The sequence below is a fragment of the Drosophila kikkawai genome, chromosome 2L, assembly GCF_030179895.1.
Source record: "Drosophila kikkawai strain 14028-0561.14 chromosome 2L, DkikHiC1v2, whole genome shotgun sequence".
In the NCBI taxonomy this organism is placed as follows: Eukaryota; Metazoa; Arthropoda; class Insecta; order Diptera; family Drosophilidae; genus Drosophila; species Drosophila kikkawai.
In genome coordinates this window covers 13,370,491-13,389,659 of record NC_091728.1, presented here as the reverse complement: position 1 = coordinate 13,389,659, position 19,169 = coordinate 13,370,491, and the positions used below count along the sequence as shown (strand labels likewise).

The 19,169-nt window shown below is 41.4% G+C and overlaps 5 protein-coding genes across 9 annotated transcripts; 3 read left to right on the top strand and 2 right to left on the bottom strand.

Annotated features, from left to right (window-relative positions):
* The first annotated feature begins 7 nt into the window (after positions 1–7).
* Positions 8–4,272, top strand: Cyt-c-d (Cytochrome c distal). 2 transcript variants are annotated; one of them, XM_070288175.1, is made up of 2 exons: positions 8–412; positions 3,826–4,272. In XM_070288175.1, exon 2 carries the CDS (start codon positions 3,835–3,837, stop codon positions 4,150–4,152), a length of 318 nt encoding a protein of 105 aa, XP_070144276.1. In that variant the 5' UTR covers positions 8–412; positions 3,826–3,834; the 3' UTR covers positions 4,153–4,272. The 2 variants fall into 2 exon arrangements, with proteins under 2 accessions (XP_070144276.1, XP_017032102.1); XM_017176613.3 differs by having other exon boundaries at positions 12–416.
* Positions 4,273–4,600: 328 nt separating this feature from the next.
* Positions 4,601–7,240, top strand: Cyt-c-p (Cytochrome c proximal). Its single transcript, XM_017176592.2, has 2 exons — positions 4,601–4,758; positions 6,616–7,240. Exon 2 carries the CDS (start codon positions 6,657–6,659, stop codon positions 6,981–6,983), a length of 327 nt encoding a protein of 108 aa, XP_017032081.1. The 5' UTR covers positions 4,601–4,758; positions 6,616–6,656; the 3' UTR covers positions 6,984–7,240.
* A 496-nt stretch (positions 7,241–7,736) lies between these two features.
* Positions 7,737–12,654, bottom strand: VhaSFD (V-type proton ATPase subunit VhaSFD). 4 transcript variants are annotated; one of them, XM_017176590.3, is made up of 7 exons: positions 12,433–12,652; positions 11,808–12,286; positions 10,382–10,603; positions 9,479–9,613; positions 8,852–9,414; positions 8,673–8,786; positions 7,737–8,514 (listed from the first exon to the last, which is right to left on the bottom strand). In XM_017176590.3, the coding sequence occupies exons 1-7, from the start codon at positions 12,467–12,469 to the stop codon at positions 8,436–8,438; spliced, it is 1,629 nt and encodes a 542-aa protein (XP_017032079.1). In that variant the 5' UTR covers positions 12,470–12,652; the 3' UTR covers positions 7,737–8,435. The 4 variants fall into 4 exon arrangements, with proteins under 4 accessions (XP_017032079.1, XP_017032080.1, XP_070139472.1 ...); XM_070283371.1 differs by lacking the exon at positions 7,737–8,514 and adding an exon at positions 8,543–8,616 and having other exon boundaries at positions 12,433–12,654; XM_070283372.1 differs by lacking the exon at positions 7,737–8,514 and adding an exon at positions 8,543–8,616 and having other exon boundaries at positions 8,684–8,786; positions 12,433–12,653.
* Positions 12,655–12,966: 312 nt separating this feature from the next.
* Positions 12,967–15,638, top strand: LOC108081436 (uncharacterized). Its single transcript, XM_017176618.3, has 5 exons — positions 12,967–13,276; positions 13,578–13,768; positions 13,827–13,941; positions 14,005–14,329; positions 14,388–15,638. Exons 1-5 carry the CDS (start codon positions 13,227–13,229, stop codon positions 14,670–14,672), a joined length of 966 nt encoding a protein of 321 aa, XP_017032107.1. The 5' UTR covers positions 12,967–13,226; the 3' UTR covers positions 14,673–15,638.
* A 328-nt stretch (positions 15,639–15,966) lies between these two features.
* On the bottom strand, positions 15,967–16,649 carry ND-13A (NADH dehydrogenase (ubiquinone) 13 kDa A subunit). Its single transcript, XM_017176620.3, has 3 exons — positions 16,453–16,649; positions 16,177–16,353; positions 15,967–16,114 (listed from the first exon to the last, which is right to left on the bottom strand). Exons 1-3 carry the CDS (start codon positions 16,582–16,584, stop codon positions 16,046–16,048), a joined length of 378 nt encoding a protein of 125 aa, XP_017032109.1. The 5' UTR covers positions 16,585–16,649; the 3' UTR covers positions 15,967–16,045.
* Between the last annotated feature and the right edge of the window lie 2,520 nt (positions 16,650–19,169).

Below are 19,169 nucleotides of genomic sequence, written 5' to 3'. Positions count from 1 at the left end.
GCGGGGCAGAACACAGATACCTTTCGAAGGGGTGACACGCCAGCCAACAAATTTTCCGTTCTCGTTGAGACTTGTTGTTTTCGGTAATTTTGTTCTCAAAAACTTTTACGAATCGGATTTTCACGTAAAGCACGTAGTATTCGATCGGTCTGACCAGCGGAGGTGTGCAGAGAATAACGGGAGCAAAAGAACCGAACGCCGCGAACTCAGCTGATTGAATGAAAAACGACGCAACTTGGAGCAGCAGTCGCCAGCAGCAGCAGCAGGAGCACCAGCAGCAGCAGCCCCACCGAGCCAGAGAGCGAGAGAGAGAGCCAAAGAGCCCCAAAGCAGCGGAATAGTGGGGGACTTAGGCAGAGGCCAAGCAACAAGCAGCCTGAGAGCGAGAGCGGAACAGAGGCGTCGTCGTCCAGTAGGTAAGCTTGTTGCGTTGCTGTTGTTTTTTTGCTAGTAAAGCAATGAAACTTACTAGATTTAGGGAAGTTATCACTAAAATTCTTAACCAGTTTTAGCTTTGCAGACTAAAAAAATATTTAAAAATTATTTAGAAATTGAATTTATCGTAAGTACTAGAAATTTTAAAAATATTTAGAATTCCCATATTATTCAAGGGGTGGTAACTGAAAAAAATGTAGATTTAAAATTTAATTTAAAAAAATATTTTATTAGCTTAAATTTTAATATAAAATAAGCAGCCAATAGTATTTATCAAAAAGTATCTTCTACCAATTAACAAAATATAAAAAACCATTCAATCTGCTTAAAAAAATGTATTTAAATTTTACAATACCTGCCCATCTCTCCCTTACCTTTCTCTTTTTTTCTTTCTCTCTCTCTTTATTCGTGCCCCTTTTCATTGATGCAGCTACATTAGCCTGAAAATGAGGCATTTTTAGCCATTTTTCATTCACACATTCCCAAAGATACTCTCACGTTCAGCGCTGCACCTCGCTCTCGCACACTGGCGCTCTAGGTCACCAATGTTGGGGCTACTGCTCTCTCTCCACTCTCCACTCTCTCCGAGTCTCTTTCTCCCACTCTTATCATCCCACTCCCCTTTATCGCCTGTTTCGTTTCGCTGCCAGCATAAAATGCAAAGCCAACTAGCTGTGTTGTTGCTGTTGTTGCGGGGCTTATGTAACTTTCGGGGCATCCACAGGCGTTGAAGGGCAGTCAGCGACCTCGTTCTAGAAAAGAAACCATCTCCCTACCACCCCAGCCCACCCCCTAAAAAGAAAGCCCAAGAAGAAGGAGCAGCAATAGCAGTAGCAGCAGCAGCAGCAACATCAGTGGAAAGCGCCTAGTATAAACATTTTGTAAACCAGAGACAGTAAAGCTTTTGCAACTCTGACTAAAAATATATTTTTTAAATATATATATATTTTTTTTTAAATTAACATTCATGAAATCGTAATAATTTTATTGATTTGTAAGGTTTAAAAACCATTCTGTAATGTAAGAAATTTCTATATGCATTGAAAAGTGACTTTCAAGCATTCTATAAATGTTTTAGTTTAAAAAATATAAAAAAATACAATTTAACCAAAGCACTAAATGGAAACAGTACAAAATATACCTTTTATATGTAAACTTTATAATTATTTACTGCATTTCCATTGAAAAATGTGATATAAATCTGAAAAATTCCGACTCTTCTTGCGGGGTGGTATTTTATATAATACTTTTGAAACAAATATTTTTTAAAATTTTTTAAATCGTCCAAGTTATAGAATTTCAACTGTCCAATAAAAGAGGGAACGGAACCGAGAAAGGAAAGAAATAGAGGGCTTGTGCAATGCAGAGCGGGCAAAACGAGAAATGTCTGCTTTTGGGGTTGTGTGGGGGTGCCTCTATGGGGAGGTGTGCTCGTTGTGGGAGGGTTTGGTGGAAACATCAAAGTCATGCCAAATTGCGCAACAGCCAACTGCGTTGTTCTTGGTAACCCGCTGACCGGAGGATTTGGGTGGGAGAAAAATGGAGAGGGGCCTGCGACTGCAGAAGCTAAACTCGAATTCCAGTGGTCAAGTCTGAAGGACTTCAGGGAATTTCTAACAAATAATAATGTGTGTGTCGTAGCCTGGCCATGGTTACAGCATAAATGAGAAACCCAGGAGATTGGAGTTTTGCTGAGATGTGAAGTGCCAATTTCAGAGAACAATACTTAGATTAAAAGAACTTGAACAACTTTGCTTGTCAGCCAATGAAAAGTTGGAATTCGAACCAGACCTTCAGATTGCACTCTTCAGAAACGAATCTTAAAGGGAATATTATTATTAATTTAAACATAACGACATATTTTTTAATATAAATATTTATTATATCTAAGGGTTCTCAAGTTCTAAAGAACTTTGCAAATATTTTTTTATATCTCAATATTCATTTAAATATTACCTTTAAAAGAACTACATAACATTCAAGTTTTGCATTTCAATATCCTTCCAATATCCCTTGCAATATCCGCCCCTCCAAGTCCATTCAATATCCGCATTGTTCCTGTCGTTTCCCCTTTTTTCGCAGCCTCCCTTCTGCGTTCCTCTAAAACCTCCCCTTGTAAGGGAGAAGACCCATTACAGAGCCACCTCTCACCTTTTTATGGACTTCCGCAGCAATAGATCTAGTAAACAATAATGGTCCCCACTTTATTCTCCCCCTCTCAGTCCATTGTTTCCATCTCCATCCTTTTTGCAATGCCCGAGCCTGTTCAAGCGTAATTTAATTTTGTGCGCCATTTATTTATAGTGGTTCCTCAGGCAAAGGAACCCGAGCCAACATCCTCTGGATAGTTTTGCCTGCGGGTAAATTATGGTTCCAGGGCAAATTAGGTTAGGTCACAACCAGGATATATGTACTATAAAGGTGTGTTTGAATGTGGTGAATGCAGAGTAGCCTTACCTGGTTCCAGCTAAGTGTCGCCAGGCAAATGGCATCAACTTTTTTAGGGTCTGGATGGCTTTTTGAATAAATTATAAATTTTATTTGTATTTCAAATTTTTATTCATTTAAATAAGGTATATTTTTAACTCAAAGTAAATTCCAGAACAAAAATTGGAAAAGGGGGAATAATATCAAAGTTTTGGAAACAATAGACAATTCCATCCATAATAGATGTTAGTAATACTACCTTAAGTTAGAAAAGTTTTACAACTATTTGTAAACGTACATCCCTCTTCACTCCTGTTACATTTCATAAAATTCCAAACTTTTCTTGGCCTTTAATATCACGTATTAAAAATCGCATAAACCTAGTATCCCTCGGTTTTTATTTTTCTGGTTTTGTTATGCGGTGGCATCTGTTTTTGCCACAGCAGCATCGGTGGAGAGAGAGGAGAGAGATGTAACGGAAGAGGAGTGTGCGTAAAATGCGTTTTAATTGAAAGGAAATGTTCAAAGCACATGTGCAGCTGCCACTTGGCGAGGGGCGGCGGCCAATAGGGGCGAGGCAAGGGGGGTGGGTCTGTCTGCTAATTGAATTACCTTTCGGTTGCTTTTCCCATTAGAAGTGCCGCCAAGTTCTCGAGATGCGGCCGTGTGTTTGTGTGCACCATGTTTTGCTTTTCATTTAATACCATTTTGATTCATTTTTTGTTTTCCCTATTCTCCTTCTGACCCAATTCCGTTTTGCTTTTATGCACTTGCAGCTGTCTCCGTGTAGTCTTTTGCAGCAGAGAGAGAAAAGTAAAGAGCATTTTTTTTTTATATTCTGTGCAGCCCTGCTTTCGCTCTTTTGCAGGTGGGTGGTCACTACAGTTTTCCAACGGTTATTATTTTTTAAACTTTGTTTATATTTTTAGTACCTCCAAAACTTTACTTTCTCTATATTTTCAGACTTTCAAAATGGGCGGAGGAAATGCGGAGAACGGCAAGAAGATCTTTCAACAAAAGTGCGCCCAGTGTCACACCTGTGAGGTGGGTGGCAAGCACAAGGTGGGACCCAATCTCGGTGGGATTGTGGGTCGCAAGAGCGGCACATCACCTGGCTACAATTACACAGAGGCCAATATGAAGAGGGGCGTCACCTGGACGGAAGGGAATCTAGACGAATATCTCAAGGACCCCAAGAAGTACATTCCCGGCACAAAGATGGTCTTTGCTGGTCTCAAAAAGGCCGAGGATCGTGCCGATTTGGTCGCGTTTCTCAAGTCGAACAAATAGGAGTGGAAAACAACAAGATGGACATTTTGTAATTTCGGAAACCCTGAATTAACTAAAAATTCAACCAAACATTCAATTAAGAGATATCTTTAAATATAACATTAATTGACCGAGAACCTACCTAACGATTTTCACGTAATGAATGTTTTTAAAGCAGAATGATGTTAGCAGACTTTCAATAGTTAATACAATTCGTTATTTTTATTATTTTAAATAGCGCGCCAAGCTCCTCTCAACGGGTGTTTGCACAGTGGCGCCACCACTAGCGGGCCATGGAAAGTGCGTGGTCGACGATCTGGTACTTTTGGTCGCTGGGACCGAAAAGTCTGGCAACTCTGGTAGCTGGCACCGCAGCGTTGCCAGACTTTTCGGTCCCAGCGACCAAAAGTACCAGACTTTTCGGTCCCAGCGACCAAAAGTACCAGATCGTCGGTATAGACTGTTAACAAGTAATTGCTTTCAAATTCAGAGTGACCAAAGAAAAAATATCAGAAAATATCAAATAAAAATACCGCGATTTCGATTTGGGCAAAAATTTTCGTATACCCTACTATTCGCGGGCATTCGTAAAAAAAAAGTTCGCAGCGCTAGACGTTTGTGTTCAATGTAAGTAGTGGGTGTTTTTTCGGAACTGCGAGTGACGTAAATATCACCTTGGATAGTTATTGATTAGAAGATAGTGACAGCCTTCCGGGTTATTTCCGTTGCATAATTACTAGACGCGCGATCTGCTGTAAAAAAACTGCCTTGCAAATAAATATTTTTTGGGGGATGATTCAGGTTACATAAACGTGTCCTTGTGTGTGTGTATATAAGAGAGCGATGTATATGTGCGAGGTTGTTAGGCCGTTTATTTGCTGGGTTTTCCAAGTGCAAAAGTTAGCAGTGAATTATTAAAATTAAAAATAGCATCGCCCGAATCGCCAAAGTCACATTGCCATTGAAAAAAAAGCCCCAAGAGCGTCGATTACATGAGCCCCAAGAGAGCGCGATCAGCGACTATCTCGCTCGCTCCGCTGGCGAATATCACTTCTTGGAATTTCTTTTTGCTCAAACTGTGGAGTTTCAAAGTCCGCCACGTGGTTGCTAAGCAGGTTTTCCGCGGAGTCCCCTTTTTTTATGTGGCAAAAAGAGATTTTTACCTAAGGAGTCTGCTTATGTAACAATGACAAGTAGATGCTGGCCCATTTTCCGCTCATCTCAATGGCTCTCCCACTCTCTCCTCTCTCTCACCCACACATACACACCAACACCTTTGGCCTGCTTCCAATTGCACTTTCTATAGGGGGAAAAGTGGTTTTCCTCTCTCACGCACGGAAAATTCTCCCCAAGGCCAAATCAGATGTTGACATTGTTGTTGTCGTCGCTCACTGTCTGTGTGCGTGTAGGTGACTTACTCATTGCAACGGCACTTTGCACTGTTTTTTTCCTCTCGCTGTCAAGTTCACATAGCTGCATGCAACTGATTAGCCGCCAATTAAGGCAAGTTGGCCGTAACATAGACCCTGGAGCTAAGGCTATTATATAAACGGTTTTCAGTTAACGTTTTTGCCCCGCTTTATGTTTCCTGGCGAAGTTTTTGCGCCTGTTGCCGAGCGGTTTGTTCTGACGCAATTGTTGTTTTAGTCATTGAAAATGTGTGAATGTGTGTGGGAGAGGGAGCGCAAGTTGGGGGCAACAACATGTGACCAGGCAGAGGCGTCTGTTCTGTCTGAAGCTTTTTCGCGTGTGTGTGAGTGTTTGATGACGTTGCCCTCCACACGCGTGAATAAAGCGTGTGTGAGGTGGGGAAAGGGGGAGGCAGATTGGGATGCAGAACCGTTAGATAACGAAAAGCATTAAAAGTAGGCGACAACTAACCCGCCTTATCAGGCAATCAGCCGACTAATGCACTTAGTGTGCACGATTTTAATAATTCCGTTTCCGCAGAGCGCTTATCACTTGTTTACATAACAGGGCAAGGGGACAAATATTTTTTTCATGGCCTCTTCTACACACAAAGAAAAAGTGGGACACGTCCAAAAATCCCAACCGAGAATATTTTCATTACTTTTGAAATAAATACTTACTTCGAAGTACTTTTTTTAATATTTTATATTTAAATTTGTATATTTAATTCTTCAATTTTTAAATCATGAATATTTTCTTAATCTCCGAGTTCAATGTATTTTTCCTAGTGCAAAAACTAGAAATTAGATACAATCTATCTGAAAGGCTACCAGAATGATAACAATCCTCCATAAAAAGTTATAATTATTGCCAATTAATTGATAAAAAAAATAATTGGACTTTGAAACAGAAGTTTGGGTATATAGTGATTGGAAAAAGAACCCATAAATTAAATGGGATGTTGACTAGACTGATTTTAAGACTAGCTATAAGATTAGCTGATATAAAGTGCAAATATAATATTTACCAGAATTTCAATCACTAATTTTGCAATATTCTTTTTCTCCTCCACAGTCGAGTCCGTGTTAACACATTAAAAAACCACATAATCCATAATGGGCGTTCCTGCTGGTGATGTTGAGAAGGGCAAGAAGCTGTTCGTGCAGCGTTGCGCCCAGTGCCACACCGTGGAGGCTGGCGGCAAGCACAAGGTGGGACCCAATCTGCATGGCTTGATCGGACGCAAGACCGGACAGGCGGCCGGATTCGCGTACACGGACGCCAACAAGGCCAAGGGCATCACCTGGAACGAGGATACCCTGTTCGAATACCTGGAGAACCCCAAGAAGTACATCCCCGGCACCAAGATGATCTTCGCCGGTCTGAAGAAGCCCAATGAGCGTGGCGATCTGATTGCCTACCTGAAGTCCGCCACCAAGTAAGGTGCCAACCACCGCACCGTATTATTGTGTTCAGTCACAATCCGGCAAACAACAACAACAGCAGCAGAAGCAACAACTACAAATCAACAAAGTACAGACCTAAAAACTACAATTATGTTAATTATAAAGTTTAAATAGGACAATTTATTATTTAATTTAAATAAAAAGTGGAATATTTAATTTAAACCCGACATGAGAATTGTGACCGCCACAAGAGAAAAAGTTAAATAATAACAAAACAAAAAAACGACTAAAAATTATGGCTTTTGCATTTTATGGGATTTTAATTTGTATGCAGAGAAATTCATACTTTCAACTTTCTCGGCAGTGTTCCTTTTCCAAAGAGACAAATTTTTGCGCTTAAGTAAAATTTAAAACAGCTTTCATTTAAGGGAACTCCCCAAGTCTCTTAGTCATGCTTTGCCCTTATCGGCGAAGAGAAAGATTAAGGAAAGGACAAAATTATTTCTCTGATAACATTTCATTGAAAAACGAAAGAGTAAAGAGCGATAGCTATATCATATCACGTGCCTTAAAACAATACTAGTCAGAAGAGAGGCCAATAAGAGTAGTTCCTGGTCTCGTGCCCTAGATAAGGAGCGATAACTAAGCCACTGAACTAGGAAACAGTCATTAAAGAGAAACGTACATATATATTACGTCACAATAAGATAGTATTATCGAAAGAGATAGAAGCGGGCTCTCTTAAATCTAAAATAAACATAATTAGTACGACGAAAAGATACACTCATATATTTTTTGAATACTTTTTTGGCTAATTTATGTATGTATATTTTCTTTTACACTCGCAAACCTTTATCGTACACTTTTAATAACAACTTTATTATGCAATACATATTTTTCATTTATCATTTGATTTATATGCTTACTTCGTTTAGATTTTAATGAAAGAAATACTTGATAGGTTTATACAATATATTTTTTGTTTTGCTTAGTTTTGTTTTCTGTTTTTTTTTTTAGTTGTGGGTGCGCTGGCGATATTATAATACATTAAAAGTGCATATCATTTGATTAAGACAAACTCTGTACAGCGCGCACACATAAATTAAGAACACAAATAATAATAACAACAAAATATAAACAATCGAACTGAATGGAACAATCGCCTAGGATAGCTTTTTTTTTCTGTATTTGGAATGCCAACAAAAATCGAATTGTTCTTTCAATACGTTCTATGTGGGGGCAGAGGGCGTAAGGGGGACGATGGACTAACAAGAACTTAGTTTAAACGGGGGAACAAACATGCGCTTAAAGGTAGCAAGAACAAACATCATGTTAAGTGGAGAAGTGGCTGAATCGGAGATAGTATGTAGTGTTGATCCCTCTCCACGACTCTTATTGTTTCGTTAAGGTCTCAGGCTGGCGGCCTGGCTAAAATATTTGCTGTGTGTGCCTGTGCCTGTGTGCATGGATGACTGACTGACTGATTGTTTAGGCCTTGCCAGCAATGGGGGCGGCACCTTGCTTCTGGTTCTCGTTCTCCTTCTCCAGCTGCTTGCCCAGATATTCCCTGATAAAAGTAAAAAACGCACATTGAATACACATTACAAAATTTTGATAATGGTCTTGATAAATAATATGTCAACAAGAACGAAATGTTGGATCACTGGACCTGCATGCGGATATGAAAGGGGGATGATGCGAGGACTATACAAAAACCATACTAACCAGTTGTGTACCATCAGCTTCTGCACAGCCAGCAGGGCCTCGTACCGCACATTGGGATCCTCGTGGCCCAAATGCTGCATCACGATCTGCTTGCCACCCAGCTGCTCCAGGACACTGAGGAATAAAAGAAAGTTAAATTAAGGTTTGTTTTTTTGGGAATTATCTCCTTGTATACTCACTGCTTGCCGCGGGGATAGTGACGCACATACTCTCCAATATCAAAGCAGGCAACGGAGAGGATAATGGCGTCCTTGGAGGTCTCCAGGAGATGGACGAGGATTCGCAGCAGTTCGTAGTTCTTCTCATTGAGGCGCTGGGCATTCTCGCGCCAGAACTTGGCCGACTTATGGACGGGCGACCATTCCAGACGACCGCTGCGCACCTCTGTGGCGTACTCGTCGAAGGAGCTGAGGTCCTGCACCGAATTCTGCAGCTTCTCGCTCAGGTACTCCACATCGGCGGTGATATCCTCGTCATCAAAGCGACGCTGCTCGAGGATGGAAAGCTGCTTCAACACCTTGCACTGGACCATGGCAATGCAATGGTCCTTGGCCACCGAGGAATCCTCCGGTTTCTCAATCAGATTGCGGAAGACCGCGAGGATGATGCGCGTCACCTTCTCCTTGGCACAATCGCTGAGGATATCGGCCAGGATGGGAATGACGCTGAACTTGTTCATCTTGGCAGCCAGCAGGGGATTGAAGGTCAGCACCCACAGGCAGAAGACCAGCTGGTATTGCACCTATGAATAAGAAATCGAATTTAAATTGTACCAAACAATTTACGCATTTCAATTTCAAACTCACCTGGAAGTTGACACGCGACGACAGGATGCGGATCAGAGTGCTGATACCATCGACGCCCACAAAGGCGAATCGGTACTCGTCCACGCGCAGCATCATCTGAAGGCAACGGGCCACCGACTGGATGTATTCGTTGTTCTATCAAATGGTAAGAAATCTTTATTAGTTTGTTTTTAAATTCTTCGTCGATTTGGAGCTGTTAGACTTGTTAGTTATGACGATACTCTGGGCTGAAATCTATTTTCTTGCTAGCTACAACAACGATAATAATGACTACAAGCTACGCACTAAATAGTAGAAAACATGGTGAAATATAGAGAGTGGAGGAATTACATTTAAATAGATTTGAAGATGCAAGATCGATGGGTCGGAGAGCACCTTATGCCATTTGGTTTTTGGACTTTCGTGTAATCTTGATTGATTCTTGTGTAATCTTAACCGTCACCTGGAGTTACCATTACACCACACTTCCTGACAACATAAACTTGGCTGCGACGCTGCAGGCGGCTGTTCCTGCTGGCTTGCTTATCGTCTATTAGTCGGGTTAGTAAACAATTACGAAATAGACTACAAAAAATACCACACGATACCATGGAACACAGTCGAAAAGAGTGGATTTTGTGGGCTAACTTAGGATAACACCTTCGTAATATTAATAATATTAATAAAAACTAAATAAAAAATAAATAAAAAATACATAAATTAAATCATTTTTCTCTATACAATTTTGAAATGTATCCCTTTCGACCGTGTTCCCTTCTGTGTGACCTTTAATGTTTAATAGTTTATTCGTGTTATTGTGTGTGTTTTTTTGGTGGTAGGGGTAGTGGGGGTAAGTGAATGTTTTATATATTCGGCGAGTGGATTTCTGCGATTTGGGGGAGATTTTAGTTGTTGTTGGAATACCGGTATGCCGCTCTGCTGCTGCTGCTCGTCGCCACCGGCCACCTCCCGATAGCGCTCGTTGGCCCTCTCGGCCAGCTCGTGCTGATGCTGCAACTGGGCCAAAGTGGGACTGTATTGATGGCCATGGTGGTCTTTGTCTTTGCCATGCAGTCCATGCGTGTGCACAATGATCGTTTGTGTCCGCTTGGCCAGTTGGGCCATCTCTTGCAGATAGGCTAAGCCCTACCAGTGGGGGAACACAGAGAGGTTGTGGGTCGTGGCACGTGGTTCATTGGTTGGGCCGATCAGATCATTCCCAGACATCGATTCAATTGAATCGATTCATAGATGGTAAATTGCATATAAATTAAAATTGTTCACAGAGGAATCAAGTGCAGCGGAACAGATAAATACGCTTGCATGGACAAGAACACAAGGTGGTAAGAAACAAACTTATATTCTGGTGCTATTTAGCATGACACACGACTGGCACGTGACGATCGGGATGGGTGGTGAGGTCACTGAGTAAATAATATTCAGCGTAATATACGATTCGGATATATGGATGTGTGACAAAAATTCTGAGTGCTGATATGTGGCATAATAATGTTGTAGTAACGAACTCCTCATTTGCAGAGATTTCGCGTGTTATTTCACTTGAACGAGGTCAGTTTCGTTTGTTTCTAGAACCTATACGATGTCAGAGTTTGGTATAGTTTCTTAAAGTAAATTATTTATAAGCTAAACTGGCAAAAGCATGCAGGAAGCTAATTATTCATTTGTTAACTTTTTAAAAAGAGTTATGTTGAAGGATATATGTACAGAAAACAGTTAGTCGATTAGTTGTTAAGGTAAGTTGCCAACTTCAAGCCAAAAATCGAGTAACTCATCAAGCTATAAGGTTTATTTTTGATCTATGAAGCTTCTCACATGCGGTTATAATTTTCCTAATTGGAAACCCATGATTTATTTGAGGAACTACTTAAAAAATCAAATGCAAAAACAAAATTAGTACTTAAAATAGAAGATCTAGTCTGTTTTTTTTTTTTTTTTTTTTTTTTTGTAATTGTTCTAAAAAATATACGGTTTAAAAAAAAATAAATTTCGATTAAATATATAATCAAAAGACAAAAAAGATGGATTTCACGCAAATTTCGATATTTTCAAATATCCTTAAATTCACTTTTACTTTTCACTTTATTATTGTTTTTGGTGTCGTTCTTATCGCACAAATCGACATCTAAATCAACAAAAACAAGTGAAAACTAATTTTTCAATTACCGATAATATCGATATTGAGCGCGTGCAAAAAGTACTTGGCAAGTTACTATCTACAGCTTCTAGAACATGCCTCCTCATGCTCATCTCACAGTTCTTTTGAGATTATTAAAACACAAACATGCTTTCGGACTAGCAAATCCTTGATAGACACTTATTTCAAACTCACATTGGTGGCCAGCTGATCCTTCAGGAACTGCAGATAGAAGTTCAGATCGGACTTCGGCATCGTCTCATGGCCCCAGCAGGCAAACTTGGCCAGAATGCGCGACGACATGTTCACGATGAAGCCATCCTGACGGTTGAGCAGGTTCAGGAACGGTCCCCAGATGCACTGCTTCAGCTTGCCGGCCGTCTCATGGAACAAATCCACACGTGAGCGATCCTCCTGCAGCAGATCATCCAACAGCACGAGTATGTACTGGATGGTGGAGTCCTTCGACAGGTGCGAGACCAGATTCAGCAGCGTCTTGACCACCTGGCTGGAGTTCTGGGCCAAGTAACTGGCACGCGACTTGTCCAGCGCACTGATTGCCTTGTAGTCCTCCTCGCTGATCATCTGCGACTGCATGTATGAGGCCCAGTTGATGGTCCTGGTGCGGATGTCGGCGGCCTGCTGCTGCAGCACCGAAGTGGCCGCAATCATGTCTATGGATCGTGGAAAATCAGGTGATTAGCACAGCGCGAGCCATGTAACGGGGCGGTGGGTGCTCCGCTGGACAGCAGGCAGCTCGCCCCCCACACACCCATACACACTCACTTCGATTTTTCGCAATCACGGGGACAAAACTCACCGATGTTTTCCTCGGGCAAATACAGGGCGGTAGTCATTTTGCTGGCTTTCTTACGACGGCGGTTGCTACGCAGAAACGGATGGGCGCTCGCACACACAAATTCAAGAACAGAATTTATGAAAATCTATCAAATTTACCGAGTGTTTTTCACACTACTGCGATTCACCGAAATTCAGCTGACTTGGGTCTTGTGACTTTTTGGGGCTGCCAACGTGTGCCCAGATATCGATATTTTGCTATTGGCAGTGCTGCCAACTAAAAACAGCTGATTCCACTTCACGCTCAAGCACGCCCCCGCGCACATCTCTAGCAGCAGTGCTGCCAACTTTTCACGTCAAAAAAAGCTTGAAACCGGCATAAAATTTAGGTTACAGCTAAAAATAAAACATTTAAAATATTTAATTTCAGTAATTCAGCCATACAGTTATCAGGGGAATAGAGAAACAGGTCAATTGTGCTTAAAAAAGCTATTATACCCGCTAGTCGCTAGCTTACAATTAACCCCGCCATATCTAGCGGCCAAAAAGCTAAATTGGCAACGCTGCTCTAGGCACGACAAATCATCAGCTGTTGTCAGATTTTCAGGCAAATTCTGGTTCGGGTGTTAAAATTTCGAGCGTTAGAATACCACTCACGGATAAACAATAATAATTGTGCGGAATATAAGAAGCCGGGCACAAAACAGTGAACAATTAGCGTCGTTTTGGTTCTTTTAGTTTTCTTTAACCACTTTGCCACTTCAGTTTTTTGCTCCATCAAGCTTTTGCTATCAGGCGAGCCCATCGGCGACTATAATGGATATATTGAAGAAAATGTTCAAGTCGGAGGCGGAGAAGGAGCCGGAGTGAGTATATTGGGACCCTGGCGTGGGTTATGCAAGACTGCCGGGACGGAATAGTGTGGAAATTCGGGCAAGGAAGTGGCAGTGTCGGTGCTGCGGCGTTTTTCCACCGACGGATCGATAACCAGGCACCTGCCATGATAGATACATTTTTACCAGGATACACACACGCACGCGGAAAAGCGCCTGCCTAAGAATGTGTGTGTGTTTCATTTTGTGTGTGTGTGTGTGCGGGAGCGGAGGCTGCGTATTGAGCCCAAAGGGTGGAAATTGCCTCTCATCATATCTCCCTGTTTCTCCTCAGCTCATCTGTGTCCGCCTCGAATAAGGATGAGTTTCGGAAGCCGCAGTGGTTTGAGGAGGCGGAAACCGATGACGAGCTGTTCGACGACGATCGCAAGTTCGCCTTTCAGGTCTTCACCAGTCCGCTGGAGATGCAGCGCCACTTTGAGCGGCAGCTGCAGCGGCTTCTGGAGTCCCTTAACGATAATGATGGTGAGTTGAGCTTCAAACTTGGTCAAGTTTTCCTTTAAATAGGCTTTAATCTTTTCAGAGGGCTTCGAGCGGGACTTGAAGGAGGACTTCCTGAAGCCGGGCTTCGAGAGCAAGATACTAAAGCAGTTTGAGCAGCAAAAGGACATGTCTCTAGATACCGATCTGGATGGGGAGTAAGATCACCAAATTCCTTTTCCTATCCATCGAAGGTTATACTTACATCTTGATTTTGGCAGGATCTATGCCGACCAGCTGCACTCCCTCATCCAGCGGTTGAATCCGGAGGAGAAAGTAGAGCCAGGCGACCTAGGCACAACCAACATCTTGCCCTCGAATCAGTCTGTTCTTCGCAAGAGCTGCCAGCGGGCTAAGCTAACGGATGAGGAGATTATCATGGGTCGTATTCATGGCACCATTGCACCGAATGGGGAGAACAAGTCGTGTGCTCGTCCTTCCCGTCCGCCGATGAACAACAAGCCGGACATAATGACGCCTATGACACCGATGTTGCCGCGCAGTGGAATGACTCCGTTTGGTGGGGTATTCGATGGCAACTATCAGGTGAGGAGGCACTTAAATTTCACCTGCTGAATAAATAAATAATAAATAATGTTTACAGGGTCCCAAGATGTTTAGCCAGAGCGTCATGTCGAAGACCGTGCGCAAGCCGGATGGCAGCTACGAGACCACCAAGGTTACCCAGGACTCGTCCGGTCATAAGACCACCACGGTTACCCGGGTAATTGACGGGCGCAAGGAAACCATTGTTACCCACGATGGGGGGAACTCACCCGGCGAGGCTCAGAGGAGTCATCAGAAGGAGGAGGTGGCCTTGCAGCGCGATGGCGATCGCAATATATTTGTGACAAAAGAAGGTTACGCCATGCCACGGAACCTCTGGTGACCAGTGGTGAACAACTATTGCCCCAATCAAGACAAGCGATCTCTGCTGCAGCAACAGAAACAACAACAACAGTACGAGGATAAGCTGAGGCGATTCGTCGGCAACATAGTCCCGCATCCACACAACATCCAAATTAGAACCTACTACATTTTAGTTTACATTCTCCTTAGTGTTTGGTGTTTTAGATGAAACGCACTTGAGACAACAGATGACGACGACGATTATTGACCATGATTTTATTGTCCAGCGAGCATCCTGCTCACTGGGCACATATTAATTGTGAGATAGGCAGGCGCACCACCACCCAGGCGGCGGCGGCGGCGCCCCCACTTTCAGTTCCCACATCCATGGCTCTCTCTGCAGGCCAAGCTCGAACTCCCGCATGCTGGAGATGGAGAAGGAATCGGAGCGGCCATGGCTCTTTGTTGAGCTGTGCGTGAACGTATGGAATTTTCAGTTTGAGAGCCGTTCAGGCCAAAACGAAAGAAATGAAACGGAAACATCAATGGCGGAAATTATTGTATTTATTGTATTGATTCATTCGTGGTACTATCTGTGTCTCAATGCTGCGATCTTCAGCATCTAAAGTGCCCGCGTAGTGATTTAGCAGCGAAAAAAAAGGAACCACTATACAATATATATTACCGCTTACCAGGCAACAAAAACCCAGTTTATAAACTGTCCACAATTGAGTTAGTTTTGTTAATTATACACTATATATACTTTATATGTATTTATATATATACTTAACCACCCGCGTGGTGATTTGATCTGGCAAAAGTCGAGTTCAACTCACAGTATTTTGAATTTCAATTCAGTTTATTTGTTCTAAACTATTTTGTTTAATGTAATCTTTATCATTTAAGTTGGTTTGAATCAGATTTAACTTTCAAATAGGACACACAATGCATACACGCATTAGAAGACATTCAAGAATCATACAAAAATAAAGTGTTGTGCAATCAAGTTGCGTTTTTTGGGTTATTACGGGGGGAGTAAGGTATTTAATTTTATTTTTTATTATATATGATCAATGTGTAAAGAATATTTTGTCGTTTCACATCGATCATAGCAAAATGTACAAAGTTATGGCTAGTTGAACGGAAGCTAACTTTAGCCGTTTCGCCACATGTATTTATACTTTCGGTACTCTCTTAGTTATCTTTAGAAATCAGGCCCAATTTTCTTCATAAGCAGCAAGACATTATCTATAATTTACTATAACTGCTTTCAGGGCCACAATTTCTTTGCTAAAAACGTTCCAATTACACAAATCTCCTCCATTTTGTGGTATAATTTTATTCAGTTTAGTTAGATTTAAACTAGAGCAACAGGATAGACAGGTTTTCAAGGTGCTTTACAAGCTACTTGGCTCAATGATGGCCCTCCTTCTTCACGAAGCGGAGACCGCAGTAGCCGCAGATGTGATTACCAGGCTTGTCCTATAATTACAAACTTTAATTAAAGAGTATCAACACGCAGCAGAACAGTTAGCTAAACTCACCAGGTTGATGTACACCTTGGGATGTCCCAGGGGGCCATCGCCTCCGTCGCAGAACACCACACGCTCTGTGCACTCCTTGGGCGGCACCTCCTCGATCAGCTTGATGCCCCAGTTCTCGTTCACATACCGCTTGGCGTTCGTGAATCGCACATTGCGGTAGTCGTCCTTGTCAAAGACCTAGAAATCAATATAGTTTAAATAATTTGCATACATATTCCAAACAATGTTTGCGTAATCGCAGGATGGTTTGAAGGGGGACTCTGTTTTGTTGCTCACCTGGCCGGTGTGTGTGACCTTCTCGACGTCGCTGCGGGAGCTGGCATTGCGGGCGGCGGCCAGGGGCGACATCCAGTGCTGGCGCGAGCGGCCAAGCTTGGCCAAATTGTTTACCAATTGCTTGCTGGCCATTTTTTACCAAAGAAATTTGTTCACCGAAACGTATTTTGACAAGAGTCACCCTGTGCCAGTCAGCTGGCTTAACAGTCCAGATGCTACCTAACAGTGCGCTTAACAGCACGCGGGCAGTCTTTGTTATTATAGGCGCCAGATCGTTGGAAAAATTATTTAAAATCTTCAAATATTATTAAATTAAAAAAAAATCAATAAATATTTAATGTCTTTCCAACAGATCCAAGTATTTTTATATTTCCCTTCGGTTAATTTGTGACTATACTTTTTATTTCCAAGCTTTAATTTCTACAAAAAATAAAATCATCAGGGGATTCCCCATACGACTGAATGAGTAAATTACTGAAAATATCGGAGATGTATGTATCGATGTATTTAACAATAAAATGCTTTAATTTAAACGATTTATTTAAACACACTGGCTTTTCACTCATTAGATAGTTATTTTCAGAAAACATACAAATATCGTATTTGTATTTGAATGTTGCAATATTTTCAGAAATTCAGTCGTATTGGGAATCCCCAGAATATAATTTTAAAAATATATATACATAATTACAATATATTTTTTGTGTGTGTTCTTGCAAGTTTTTTATTTTCCAAACTCATCACTCTGTTTTACTGGTCTCTGATAAGATCAATATGTATCAATATATATATTTTTCACACAAACTTTATATATATCGCTTTCCTTCTATATAAATTTATTAATTTTGACTAGTGTGGTTCTTATATTAACTCTTCTCCGATGTGTTATCGATATTTTCTTTTTACCTTCTTGGTCACACTGGCCGCGATCATTTTAATGGCGTCGTTTTTGCAAAAGTTTCGCGAGTCCTTAAAATGTGCAAACTTCACCTTTTTAAAAGCTCGAAAATGTGATTAAATATGAAGTGGCAGGTGTGTAGTTAAGGTGGTAACAAGAACATTTGGAATACGCCGCATTTTTCTGTTAATTTCTGCGATTTAAGTTGACAAAGTCTGCTTCTTCATTGCAATTTTTACAACTACAAATTGTTGTATTTTTAATGTTTATAACATATAAAGGTAAGTGCGGATGTGATAGATTAACTAGTTGTTCCAAGTTTTATTGGTTTTCAGTTGTAGAATCGTCTTTTTTGGGAGAAAATATTAGATTGTGTGGAAGGGACTCCAGCCGCTCCTCAGGTGACGTCACATGAATGGTAAGTCAGCCATTTTTTATGCTCTAAAAAATTCACGCCTTTATTTGCTGATTTTGTTTGGCTATTTCATTGTGTTGTTTTTGCCTTATTTTATTCGCACGTTCTGCTACCACTTGCCGTCTGTTTAGAATGACAGATGTAAACAAAAACGAAGGAAAGAGAATAATTTTCCCATTGGCCATGTGCCCGAAGAAAAGCCGGCCGAGTCCACCGATCTTCGTGTGTGCACTCCCCGAACCCCATGTATTTTCTCCCATTCGAAAATGTTTTCGAAAATTTCCCCAAAAGATCGGCATTGTGCCTCCTGGCGCTTGGGGAGCCGTTTCAGTTAGTGTTTCGTGCTCGTCGAGTGTTGTTCTCGGTTCTTCCTCTCTACAACATCTAAAGTTCTTCATTGAAAAGTCTTCTTTCCTGCCATCCACACTCACATATATCTATATATACACGCTTCTATATATACGCCTATATAGAAATTGAATTGGAATTGTTCGCGCAAAGAATTCTGGCGTAAAATCAAAGCAAATTCACGGTGTGTAATGGTTACAAGTTAATTGGCGAGCTTTGTGTGTGAAAAGCCCATTGAAAATGCTCGGATAAATGCTTAATTTTCCAACGGGTTACATAATCGACAGTGTGAAGTGCTCTTGGAAGAAAATGTGTGGTTTTCCACGTTTTCCGGTGCTAGAAAAAAGAAATTGAAATAAAAAAGAAAATGGAATGTTCTCCAAAATAATCGAATGGATATCAAAAGAGCTAAAGGATGGCAATTAAAAGTGGTCCCAGAATAAAGTGAAGCATGCTAGGAGGAGGCTGCACTCGGAACGGTGCTGCTCTCGGCATGGTTTCTTCCGACCGAAAGTTTAACGAACTGAGTTCATTTCTATTTTTGAATAATTCGAAAGCAACCAACAACCGACCGTCGCTGCCGCCGCCGCAAAGTGAAAAGTCTGCATGAGTTTTCTTTCCCATCGGCGTCGTCGTCGTCGTTGCGGTGGTGCGTTGCGGGACGTGTGCTTTTTTAAGTGGTGCCCGATGGTAGACCGACTGATCCACACAGAGACCGCGTTGCCGCCTGCCGCCTACACTGTGCAATTTTGGAATATCCATAAAGGAATTGAAATATTGAAAGCAGATGACGAATATACATACAATTTCTTGGCTGCAAAACTGTGCAAAAATTCTGGAAAATTACGAAAATAAATGATGACAGTGCTGGCAGGATATGAGCAATATCTAGGGGAAATAAATATTATATATAGACGAAATATTTGCCAATTAAAAAAACAATTTGTTTGCTTTCATAGATTCACTTGAAGGCAATAACTCGTTAACTGTAGTTTTTATTTGAAAAGTAAAGATATTTGCTTATTTTTTAAGCTTTCCATCAAGTTGATGGTTTGT